We start from the raw sequence: 13,076 nt of genomic DNA on the forward strand, positions 1-13,076 counted from the left end.
TCATTAATTAGACATATGATGGCTGATTTTTATGATTAAGAGATCATTTCAGGGCCAAAGTGACCAGTAAATTTTCCTGCTCAGATCACCTCTGTTTAAAGAAAAACATGATAAGATGTCTGATAGAAGTGTATTTTTCTAAAATAGGCACAGGGCATGTCAGCACAGCGGTTAAAAATGTAACCGCAGCTAACATTCATACACACCCAACTCACCTTTAAACTAGATAGCTCCAGTAGTGATGAAGCATAGCCCTATCAGGAGCATGGGTAAATACATTTATCGCTCCCACCAGACACACGCACTGGGCTGCATCACTATGATTTCCAAATCAACCATTGTGCAGTTGGCCCTGATACAAACTGCAGACATGCCTTCACCATAGTGGAGACATATGTACAGCGCTGTTCCGGGTATATCACCTTCCTACATATAACACATTTATTCATGGTTGATTTGGAGCCACTACTGGCTTGTTTTCTTTTCTTCACACATTAAACTGCAGCTATTTCTTGTTGTAAAAAATTCTTTTGGAAACCTAAATGGTTATTTTCTGGTTTTTGTTCCAAACAACTTTTAAACTACTTCAGGGATACAAATTCCCTGTTCCTTTACCTTGGAGACTGTAGTCTAAAAGATACAGAACATTTTTCAAACACCTAAAAGACTTAGGGGCTCAAGAACTAATTTCAAAAGTGATCTGGGCACTAAAGACGCTGGGTCTGACCAATTACTTCAGGAGACCCTCATCAAGGCTGTGTGGGAAGGAATGTTTCTTACCCTGTGCTAAAACACGATATCCCAGCTCAAATATTTACTAGCATCTCTCATCCTGCAGTAAGTCTTGCTACATGCTACACACGTGGCAACATCTCTCTGGACCATCCCTTTCCAAGATTCTTCCCTTGGTAGTTACATGTTTTCTAGGTTATCTACCACCTGCACATCATTCAGTATTTTCCCAGCTGAAAATAGTGGGAATGGCCAGTTAAAACACTTTTTTAACTTATAAGAATGACTGAAAATATAATGGATCAACTTAGCAGCATCTAACAGATTCTCCAGTAGACCTGCTTATCCAGCCTGCAGATTTCCCCCATGTCTTCGGGTACACCCGTATCCCGCAGGGGTGAAGACCTCGCTAACACACATTTAGCCAGACTGCAGGGCCACATGGAGGTACCTGTGGGAATCCTGATTCAGGAGAACCACGCTCACATGGGGCTGGACCTGAGCTAGCAAGCTTCCTACGTTAGCCCATAGCTGCGTGGCTCCGGGCCCTTGAACCAACTGGTCTGGAGCACGAGGAAGTGTCTGAATACCGTGGTCCCGGGTCTTCTCATTCTGGACATGTCTTCCATGGGGCCAGCCATTCATAGGTCTCTGTGGTCTGTATTTACACAGGAGAGTCGCATTTTTATCTAAAGAGAGAAGTAAATAAAAAATTCTAGACTTTTTCAGGATTTTCTGTCAATTGTGTGGATGCAATTCAGAAACTCCCATGCTTCATTTATAACCAAATGGTAGCTTTGATAAAAGAGTACATTTGACGACATCATAGTGATGCAAACCTTAGAAAGCAACCATAAGTTTAAAAACATTACTTGGCCATCTACATTACAAGTTAGCCTTTTTTATTAAACAAAGGCAAAAAGCAATTAGCTTTCACTAATGGCTGCCTGGCATTGGATGTGGCTGTTGAGGTGAATTATGTGTCCACCCATGAAAGAGCTGAGTCATCACAATCTTTATCTGAATGGGACATTTTTGAGGAATTTTTTGATCAATGGTGCAATGATATCTAAACACAGAGCATGGTCTTGCAGACATGAGCCCCTCTGAAAAATACACTGCCTAGAGAATGAGATAGAGTAGTGCAAATTATGCTACTAATTGCTATTTTGAGTTAAATGAGTAGTTATGGTATCTACGCTACCTAGCTCAGGTCTCTGTACTCTGCATTGCCATCATTTTTGTGGTTACAGAGCAGATACCTCTAGGTTATATCCAATACTCCTTGCATCTGAACTTGCTAAAATCTAGTTTCTTACGTAATAACAGTAAAGGTAATATGTATTTATTGTACTAGGACATAATCCAGCAACTGGTCACTTATTAGTGTATTATATGGAATAGAGAATGCTTGTTAGATCTGAGGATGATACAAAGCTGGGAAGGAACTGCAAGTATGTAGGAGAACAAAATTAGAATTCAAAATGGTCTTGACAAATTGGAAGATAGTAGTATGAAAAATATGATGCAATTCAGTGAAGACAAGTGCAAGGTACTCCACTTAGATAAGAATAATCAATCATCAGCTTCACAAAAGCAGGATGAGATACAACTGGCTCAGCAAAAGTTCTTCCTAAAGGAACTTGGTGGGTGAGCTTAACTGCAGATCACAAGCTGAACATGAACCAACTCTGCCATGGTTATGTTGTAAAAAAAGGGTTCCAGGTTATATTAGTATGTACAAACAGGAGCCTAGCCTGCTAGAAAGGTAAATGATTCCTTCCTACTCAGCTCTGTTAAGGCCTAAACTGAGGTACTGTGTCCAATTCAGGATGCCATGCTTCAGGAAAAAGGTGGTCTAATCAGAACAACTCCAGAGAAGACCAGCAAATTTGATCGGAAGTCTAGACAGTATTGCCTCTGAGGAAAAACTGAGTGAGTAGGTATTTGTTATCCTGGAGCAGACTGAGGGAAAAATATGATTTTATTAAAATTCCTAAAAGGCTGCTGAAAAGGGGACTTGATACTTCATGCCACTGCATAGCAGCTCCACCAGTTGAGGTCTTCAGGAACTGGTTGTATAGACATCAGTCAGGACCAACCCTGATATACTCAGACTGCCTCAGAGAGCAGCAGTGAGGCGTATGATCACTTGAAATCCACTCATCAGCCTATTTCTCTGTGGTGCTAAAGAAATTCCAGTATGTTTTAGTAGCAACTGTTCATGGTAGTAATCTTGACATTTCTGAAGCAGATGCTTGAGTGCTGTCCTTCTGTAGAGGTGGATGCAAGCCCCTTCATAGGTGACTTCAGGACCCGAGAGCTTTCCCAAGCAGTGAATGATTATAGACCCGGGACATCAAGATGTGATATAACCAAAGAGTTTACAAATGCTGAAGTCTAATCAAAGTTTTTTTCTTGTACCAAGAGGTAGAATGTAGCATAAACATAAATGCAGTAACAATTAGAAAACAGAATAATGTTAGCTTCCTTTCAAACAGCTCCTCAAACTGCAGCAATAACCTTGAGTCATTGACCAAAAGGGGAGGAGCAATGGTGTGCTGGAGCCCCAAGGCTCTGCATCAAATGGGAGAGGAAGCACTGGGGGTTGATATGGGGAGTAGCTAGGGGGAACAGTATGACTTCTGACCTCTAGTGTCCCTGTCAAAGCTAATGTATCATGAGGGCATGGACTTGGTGAAGATGAGTCATGAAGACACTACATTAAAAAGAGAAGGAAGCCAAGAAATGACATGAGGAAGAGAAGTTTACAGCAAGGTGAAGAACCAAGAAGAATGAAACCACAAACAAAGCAACCAAGAGATGATCTGTGTTGCACTGGTGCATCAAACTCTTTACTTAAGTAAATACAAAAGATTATGTATTTTTTCTTTCATTGCCGAGTAACTGGACAAGAGATCCAAGTGTGAGAAGAGCATTGACTTGGAAGAAGAAAGGAGAACCAGGAAGAAGAGAGAAACTAGCAGACACAGCCTTGAGAAGACAACCAAGGATCAGTTCTAGCAGATTCATCAATCATCTGATAAGCCTGCTACATTCATCCCAAACCCACTAGGAAATCTTGCTGGAACCTGCCCAAAAAGTCTGATAAAGCTCAGCTCTGTGCAGTGGGACCAAGTCTCTAAGAAAGTTCCTGAACGAGTCAGGAAAATAGTATTCTATGGATTTGTTGGGTGTATTCTAAGTTGCTCCCAAATTATTCTGGAAGAATTTGCTTGCAATCTAATCATCCTTTACTGAAGTCCCCAAAAGGAAATCCAAAGAGAGGCTGAGGCTTATTCTTTGTGATTTTCCTTAAGGAAATGAACTGTGATTCTTCTTTAAATTAACATGTGCATTTCCACTGCTTGTAGGATAGACCTCTCAGTATAACACAGCTCTGAAAATCTGCTAGAAAGCAGTAGTCACAGGGTAGCATTCTCATACAGCACCAAAGGCTGAAAGAAAAGAGTTTAAGAGAGCTTCACACCCTTCACTAACTCAGTTCCTTTTCTTTTCCCTTTGTATGAATCTTCTCTCCATGCTTAGAAAGATTACTGAGGTAATCACAGTCTCTGTTGCCAAAACTTCTGATTTTATCATAAATTTATGATATTGGGTCTTAAAGCACCCACTACTGGAATCAAGTAGAACATAAGACTTCTGGCTTCTGTTAAAAAAAAAAAAAGTCTGATGTATGAGGGTGTAGCAAAAAGAAGCAATAAAGACTAAAAGGCAAATCCAGTATTCAGTATTAAGGAACACCCAAAGCCTCATGATTTTCAGGCCTTTACTGTTTATCTTTGAAAGCCAGTAGTTAGCAACTCTTATTTCAATAAAGATCCTATATAAAACTCTGGATTCTGAAGCATTTAGTTAAAACTTCTGTCTCAACTAATTGGAGGTTCAGTTCAGCAAGTTCCCTGAAGTGGCAACCCTAAGAGAAGGTAGAAAGAGACAGTAACTGTATATGTGAAGCTAGCCTCCTAGCCCACATTCATACCCAAAATGACCTCATATGTACATATTTACATTTACTGAGGGAGGCAGTGGGGGCCAACACTTGGTCTGGGCACATGTGTCCATCTATTTGTGGTATGGACATGTGGCCAGTTTGCAGACAAATTGGCTGCGGAGTGTTTTTCAGAAGGGACCTGATCTCACTTCCCACAAAGCAATTTTCAGCCCCAGCTCAGTCTGCCCTTAAAACCTACCTCTCCTCATTGACCTTTCAGGGGTCTCACGTTGTTTGCTGTGGATACTCTGCAGAGCAACCAGTTTAACTGCCTATAATAGATGATGTAAATCCAAACATCCAGAACAAATGTGTCTACTTAGACATGCACCAACTGATGTAAATCGTGATTTGATCATTCCTGAGAGATGAAGGTTAAATACTATCCTGTTTAAGAAAACACAAATGTAAGAAATACATGAGAAAAATGTATTTGAAAGCTTATTTTAATTTACACTGTAACTCATAGCAATCTTATAATTTAATTTAGTTCTCAATATTTTGTTCAAACTAACCAACCATGTAAAAAGAAAATATTGTTATACCTGTAATATTAGATTTTTATTGACACCTATGAAATCTAATGCCTATGAAATACAAGATCCTGATACTAATACTCTGGCTGTTAAAAAAGAGGAGTTAAACATTTCCTTTCAAGTCTGACTCAGAAAAAAATGGCTATGTGACTTCTGAAAGGTATTCCAAGACTTTAGTACCTTAATAAAAACAGACTATCATTATCTTCACTTTCTCTTAAAACTTGTGATTGAATTATTTTTGAACATCCTAAGGAGAAAGAAAGAGTCAAATGGAATAATAAATTAGCTGTTCTTAGTTTATTTCACTTTTTTTTTATATCTTGAAACTGATTTCCCCTATTTTGAACCTACATTTGAATGACAGTTATTTAACTTAAATTTATTGGCAGATCAGTATTTCTTACAACACTTAGATATGCAGTGGAAGCTCTTCATTAAAATTAATAACACCACCAAGGTTTCTTGTTTGCTTTTGTGGGAAACAAAGAAAGCTTTGTTGTGAAACACCGTAATACATCAGCAGAAGTCCACCAAAACCCCACAAAAACAATAAAAATCAGGTCACAAGCTAAAACAGAATATTTTCACTTGGATTTCTTGGTGCTTTGGGGAGTGGTTCGATCAAATTTTCATTCTGAATATAAAAGAGGGGCCAGGAGCAATTATTCTTTTTAAATTTAACCAACATCTTCAATTAAATACAACGACCTTATTACGTGACAAGGATGGAGAGCTGATTGCATAAAGTAGTTAAAAAATACCAGACCTGCCCGTCAGTGAGTGATCCCCTTCCTTTGAATGGTTAATTTGTAATGTCAGGAAAGAACATTAATGAGATGATAACAACAGAAGCTATGTTGATTTGCAGAGCTACTAAACTGGTCATCATGTGGAAAAAAACACATGGGACTGAAGCCTGAATGCTCCTTTCTGATTAGAAAATTAAATTGTGGCTGAGAGAAGACTTTGCTATGCCTACTCCTATTGTCTCCATGTCTTTCAAATTGTGTAAAAAAAAACCCTGGGGACGGGAGCACGCAATTGAAAGTGACAGTTACAGCAACTTAATGAGTATCTATTGGCAGAGCCACAGTAATTGTGTTCACACTTGTTGTCCTCTCTAGTTGTAAGGTACAATGCATTAATTTCATCTAGTTCTGCTGGAATGTGATCCAGTTTGTTTTACTTCACCAGACAAAACACTCGCTTGGGAAGCAATAGGTGTGGGTTTAAACTGCTTCAAGCTGAGGATGGAGTTAACTCTCGTTCTTGTTTCATGGTCCCTGGCAGCTAGCAATTATAAAACAATTACTTGTCCTCGTCTTGATTAGCCTTCTCCAAATTTAGCGAGCTGAAATAGCTCAGCACAGAGCCAGGCGAGCACCAGCAGTGTGGTATCGGAGAGAAGGGCAGCGCGGGCCTGAAGGAGGGGAACTAACATGGCCAGCAGGTACCGGCTGCTCACGCAGCCACGGCGTGCCAAAGTGCAGGAGACTGTTTCAGATTTTGCCTCCCTGTCTCTAAAGATGCTTAAATGAAGGCTATAAGCAAGTTAAACTATGGAAGAAAGATCTGGCCACCCAACATTCCTGCTCAGCTGGTATAAGATCTCCCTGCTCAGCACACTGGGCTGCCGGGAATCCAATTCTAGTGCCAAAATCTCAGTTTTGCAAGGCATTTCCCAGGGCTTACTTCAGCTTTGTGATTTCCCTTCCCAAAAGCGGGTACCAAAACTAAAGCATGGGAATGCTGATCGCCATCACACTTCATATGCTTTGCAGATCTGAGCCTCAGCCTCCGTGCACTGTAGTTTACCAGCTGTAATACATAACCGTGCTAAGCATGGGACCCTACACAGGCTAGTCACTACGTTTAGCAAACTTCTAACACCAGCCAACGCAAACACAGATCATTACAACCCACTGCTGCAAATTGTGACTGTGACCCTCCAATAAGGTCTGTGGAGTGCTATTTTCCCATGTTTGTACAGACGCCCTGACTGCAGGAAGGCTTAAAGCAGAAACAGAAGTCAGCTCACTCAGAGCGCACACCAGGGTTTACTAGTATGAAACAGAAGCACATCCACTATGGCTGTGAAACCAAGGGCTCAGATTTCCTTAAAACAACAACAAAAACAGTCAATGAACCCAAACTGGCCTGCAAGCAGCAGAGTTAATGAAACCTAGCTTCCAAAAAACATGCTCTTACGTTGCAGTAAGTTAAATCCCACTCCATGCCCTCCACCAGGCAGGAGACGGCTCTTGCTGTCCCTTGTCTTGCTCTCGTGTGGCAGAGCCGCTACCTGAGCGCTGCCAAACAGGATGGAGAAGGGCTCAGGTTTTTCTTTCCCCGGAGCCCTAACGTGGTTCTGGCTGTCCTCAGGAAAGCTGCTGTTTGCATCAACTTAAGATTTCAAACTCATATGCTTTCACAGTCAGCAAGAAAGGGGCACTGTTACGGCAGGGATGAGCACCTAACAGTGTGATCACCTAAAAATGTGTTTGTATGCTAAGAACAGGGTAAGAAAAGTCAGCCATCTTTCACTGTTGTTAGTTGCATCTTGACTTTGATAACAACTTTACGAACAGTTCTAATGAGATAATAAATTTAGCAAAAAATATTAGATGAAAGACTAAATATAATCTGAATCCTTAATGCTTAACACTTAATGCTGACTACAATTCCTAAAGTACTGTAATTACACATGGTTAGCAGCAATCTATGCAATGACAGAACTGCGTTGGCAGCCTGACCATAAAAGTATGATAGTAAGCAAAACCAGGAAATCACTGTTGTTCTAATGATCTGCACTGCAAAAGAGCTCTTGACCACAGAAAACAAATACACACTGGAGCAAGGTTTGTAGAGCAGACAGGTTCCTTATTTCACACGTTCTCTTGTGTCTGGATGTCAGAGGACAATCATCAGCTTTCAGAGGGAGGAGGCTATACATTAGCTCATTTTTCATTTTGCTCCAGTTTAAATCTTGTCAATGATACTGTTGTTACTGCACAATTAGCAAACCTTGGATTTGGAATGAAAGTAAATGTGAGAGGCCCTGTTCCTCTTTCAGACACATGACCTAACATGTAGCCAGAGGCTACAGTAGCTAGCAAGGAAATTATGCAACCATAAGTTGTTTTCAGCATAAGATAAAATTCACCATTTATTGAGAAACTCCAGCCTATCACAAGACAGTGTAGTTAGCCACAGGCTGCTGAAGTTTGTATGATAGTCCAATATAAGACATGAAAAACTTGAGAAGTAAGATCTCTAAATCCTAGGAAGCCAGCAAAACCCCAGCTGTATGGCACAAAGGGACTAGATGACTCCTGCTTTGAGAAGCTGCAAAGGATGTCATGCTGGGAAGGGAGCCTCTCTGCCAGTCAGATGTGGGCTGAGTTATTTCCCTAGACATGCCCTGTCCAGTTCAATCTTTTGTGGCAGGAAGTTTCTCTTCCCTTGAAATTCACTTCTCTCTTTTCCACCCTTGGGCAGAGAATAACAAAAGTATAGGCGATGCACATAAAAATCTGAGGCCAGAAAAATTGGCAGCACCTACACAGCCCCATGGTCTCCAATCACCTCACTACAGATAACTCCACAAAATTGATACTGTTTTTGTTTTTAGGGAAGAGGCTCCAGCACTTATCAGCTTAATTTTCAGTGTTGTCATCTTCCCCGGATCAATCAAAATCAAGGGTGAAGGACAGAAGAACAGGGTAATGGTATGGTGTTTAGTCTCACAAATGAAATGAGTGAGATCACTGGGAATAGTCATCCATTCTAGAAAGCCAGCATCTCTTCCAGTTGACCATCCTGCTCCTTCTTTGTCATCCCACATGCTATAGATACTGTCCCTGTGTATCTAATTTTTGTGCATATTTCTTTAGCACCTGCACGCATCCCTCCACCATTATTTTTACTTCTTAAGGGAAAAAATGCTTTGCTGCCCATCAAACTCAACTGTTTTATCTATGAGACTCAACATCTGTTGTAAATCTTTTAGTTTGAGCATTCATATTGCCTCATATTGCCTCTTTTCATTTTAATTGTCATCTTCATCATTAATCAAGACTCTATAGCCCCTTTTTCTGAGGAGTAATGAACATGAGGAGATTGTTCTAGTCTCAGGATGTGTAAAAAGAGATGCCCAATCTCCTCCCCTCAACACAGATCACTGAAACCTATTTTGTATGATTGCACATCTTCCTCTTTGGAAACATGATACATTTTATAGCCTGTTACATTTTTGCCTTGCACTATTCTTATTGGAAGATGAAAATCTCAGTTGCCTGAGATATCTTTCAGTTTTCTATCTAGACTTATAATCAGTTTAGATACCTGCTCTTCTGTCAATACTGTTTGTTAGTTTACATGACTATCCCTTGACTCTACCCTGCCTTATTTATTACAAGCAGTCATATGCCCCCTTCGTGTTTGTTTTTGGTAGGTTAATTAGACAAATATTCCTAGTGTACTCTTGTAAATAAGCTCTGATCTTTTCAAATAACCCTCCTGGCTGTATTTCTGTACAAGTTCCTCTTTGTAGAAAGACTTATTAATCCATACATGCAGTATCTTGCATTTTGTACTATTACGTGTTCTTGTGAGCCCATTTCAGCGAGTAATCTTTTCTTCTAGACAGACTAAAGCCAGGGCATCCTACTGAGCTAAATTGTTTTTGAAGCTTTGCAGTTCAAAAACAAAAGCACAGAGGAAAAGAGAAACTCTTAAAGCAGAAGGCTCAAGTAAAATACTAAAAAGTCTGAAGCACTGCACACGGCAAACACTTAACCAAAGGACACAACCAAAGGAGCATCTTTCCAAAGCGATGCTGGATCCTGTGAGTTGTTTATGTCGTTATGTTGTTTACATTTATCAAGTATCTCCATTTCAGTCACTGTTTGCTTAGAGCATGCCTTCCCTGGCCCCGAATCTGTGTCGGGATGGGATGAGGGTCAGGCACTCAAGAGCAACAGATGCATAACGGTGTCCCCCCGAGCACACACCAGCATGACGGTCACATCGGATCCAAAGGGAACGCTCACAGGATCGGTGCGACAGATTTCATTACTCTCGTTTAATTTTGTGTACACAAAGCGGGGTTAAGACGGTGCCCCCGAGACCTCCGCACACGCCGCAGCGGCCTGGACCGGCGCGCTTGAAACAGCGAAACTCGCCTCCCCGCAGCCCCCCGCCCCCCAGGAAGCGGAACCGGGGAGCCTGCGCGGGGATTTCCACCCCCGGGGCGACGCCAGCCGCCGCCGCCGCCGCCGCCGCCGCCGCCGCCGCCGGCCTATGACAGCCACTTCCGGCCGCACGACCGTCGGGCACACGCCCAGCCCTGCTCTCCCCCAGCCCGCGCTGCCATTGGCTCATCCCGTGCGGCGCGTCACGGCTGCGCGGCCGCTGGTTGGCCCTGAGGGGAGCGCGTGTCCCGGAGCTGGCCTGCAGAACTGGTTTGGGGCGGGGGCGGGCCGCTGTCTCCTAGGCGACAACGCAAGGCGAAGGCCGGGAGGAGACGGGAGGCCGCCGCCGCGGCCCGCGGAGCCGCCGCAGCCGTCAGCGTCACGTGCGGCCCTCGGCGCTTGCGGATTGGCGGGCGCCCGCTCGGCGGGGGAGGTGCCACGTGACGCGCGCCTCGCCCGCCCTCCTCGCCGCTCTTTCTTCCTCCCCGGCGCGGCGCGCGCGGGCCGGTTGGCTGTTGCCGTGGCGACAGGGGAAGGAGGGGGCGGGGCTGGCGCCCCACCTCGGCCGCGCCGCAGCCCGTGAGCGCGGCCCCGCCGCCGGCAGCGCCGCCCAGGAGCCGCCGCGGCCGGGAGCATCCGCCGGGCGGGCGAGCGGGGCGGCGGCGGGGGCGGGCAGGGCGGCGGCGGCGGCCCATGGCGGGCGGGTGAGGAGGGGCCGTCGGCAGGTGCGGGTCGGGCGGGCGGGCGGTCCGCGCCGGCGGGAGGATGCGCGAGTACAAGGTGGTGGTGCTGGGCTCGGGCGGGGTGGGGAAGTCGGCGCTCACGGTGCAGTTCGTGACCGGCACCTTCATCGAGAAGTACGACCCCACCATCGAGGACTTCTACCGCAAGGAGATCGAGGTGGACGCGTCCCCCTCCGTGCTGGAAATCCTCGACACGGCGGGCACCGAGCAGTTCGCCTCCATGCGGGACCTCTACATCAAGAACGGGCAGGGCTTCATCCTCGTCTACAGCCTTGTCAACCAGCAGAGCTTCCAGGACATCCGACCCATGCGCGACCAGATCATCCGCGTCAAGAGGTGACTTGCCCGCCCCTCCGCCCACCCGCCGCCCGCCACGGCCCGGCCCGCCGGGGCCTGCGGGCCAACGGCCCAACGGCCGCCCCCCCCCCCCCGGCAGCGCCCCCCCCCCGCCGCGGGGTCTCCCCCGCCTCCCCTTCGCCTGGGCCCCGGGAACCGCGACTGGGGGGGGGGGGGAGGAGGAGGAAGAAGAGGAGGCGGCTGTCGCGTTTTTAAGTCGTTTGCCTCCTATAGCACAGTAAGTTTGGGGGGGGGGGGTGGAATAATACGTCAGGTCGGTTATGGAGACGCCGGCAAGTTGCAGGCTGGTAAGCCGGCGGCGGGGGAAAGTGGCGCCGTGGATATGGCAGTACCGCAGCGAGCTTCCTCCGTGAACGTGCCGCGAGTGGGTTCGCGAGGGAAGCGCCTCGCTGTTTTCCTGCACCGCAACGCGTGTCCGAGGATAGAAACCTGCCTTTGCGTGTGCCTGCGCAGGTATCTCCCTAAAACTTCCCGCTCCTCGTAAAAGTGCAATGCGCAGGCTGTTTCCCAGTGAGAGGCGATGGTTATGAGGTTTAGGCCTTCTGTATGCCAGGGTTTCTCTTAAATTTCCCACGGTTACACTGCCAGCCACTCTATTATGAGTGAACCCGCAGTGGTGAAATACACGTACATATTGCCAGTCTGTTTTTATAACCACTATGTTGTTTAGCTATGTGTCAATCAGTTAGATGTCAGCAGTTGAAATGCAGCCAGTTCCACTGAAATATGGGTAGATGCACCATTTGAAATCACAGCAACCATCTGAACCACAGTGTGGATGAGAAAATGCCACTGCCCAATCATCCTAGACCTAGTTCTGTTATTGCCCATGAAGAGAAATTGTAAATATGTCACAGAATTGGTTTAGGCTTGGACATCTGAAGGGAAACTCTTGTAATAACTTAGTTGGACCACAGCTCTTGGATTTGCATCTTAATGCAGACTGGGGCTTAAAAGGTGATAATGGCTAATCATATGATTGGGTATGGTCTATTCACAGAAACTACCATTCAATGCTAAGGCCTGGGGAAGATGTATTTTAAAACTAGAGGTGGGTGAACAGAGGAAAGAGGAGGGAGGAGACAAAGTTCTGGTATTTTTGGAGATTCACAAGTTTCTCATAGTAGGTTTCTCTTGTATATATGTCCTAAATTCTTCACAAGAGACTTCTAAAGTCTAGTGTGATTCAGTTATTTGGAATTTATTATGGAAAGTGCACTTAAGGTATCTTTGCTCTCCTTATCATTCATGCATACCTTATTTGAGAAGAATGGGGGTTTTTTAGTAGTTAGACTTTATTCCTTAATAAATGCCTGCTGCTTTCCTACATTTAATCAGTGATATAAATTCAATTAGTCCCTGAATGTTTAGCTGTGGCTTTTGCAGCTTATGTTGTACCTTGTGATGGAGCATCTGCATTCAGACCCAAGCTGACGATACATGACAATACATGAAGCAGAATAGAAAGCAGCTTGTACTTCCATAGTTGTATTGACTT

At 44.7% G+C, this 13,076-nt stretch overlaps 1 protein-coding gene across 1 annotated transcript in view; it reads left to right on the plus strand.

Annotated features, from left to right (window-relative positions):
- Window positions 1–11,243: 11,243 nt before the first annotated feature.
- The window catches only part of RAP2A (RAP2A, member of RAS oncogene family), a 31,092-nt gene continuing 29,259 nt past the window's right edge, over window positions 11,244–13,076 (plus strand). The window contains exon 1 of the mRNA XM_067293525.1: window positions 11,244–11,557. Coding sequence (XP_067149626.1) covers window positions 11,244–11,557 — 314 coding nt within the window. The remainder of the gene's footprint in view (window positions 11,558–13,076) is intronic.

Source organism: Apteryx mantelli, chromosome 1, assembly GCF_036417845.1.
Source record: "Apteryx mantelli isolate bAptMan1 chromosome 1, bAptMan1.hap1, whole genome shotgun sequence".
NCBI lineage: Eukaryota > Metazoa > Chordata > Aves > Apterygiformes > Apterygidae > Apteryx > Apteryx mantelli.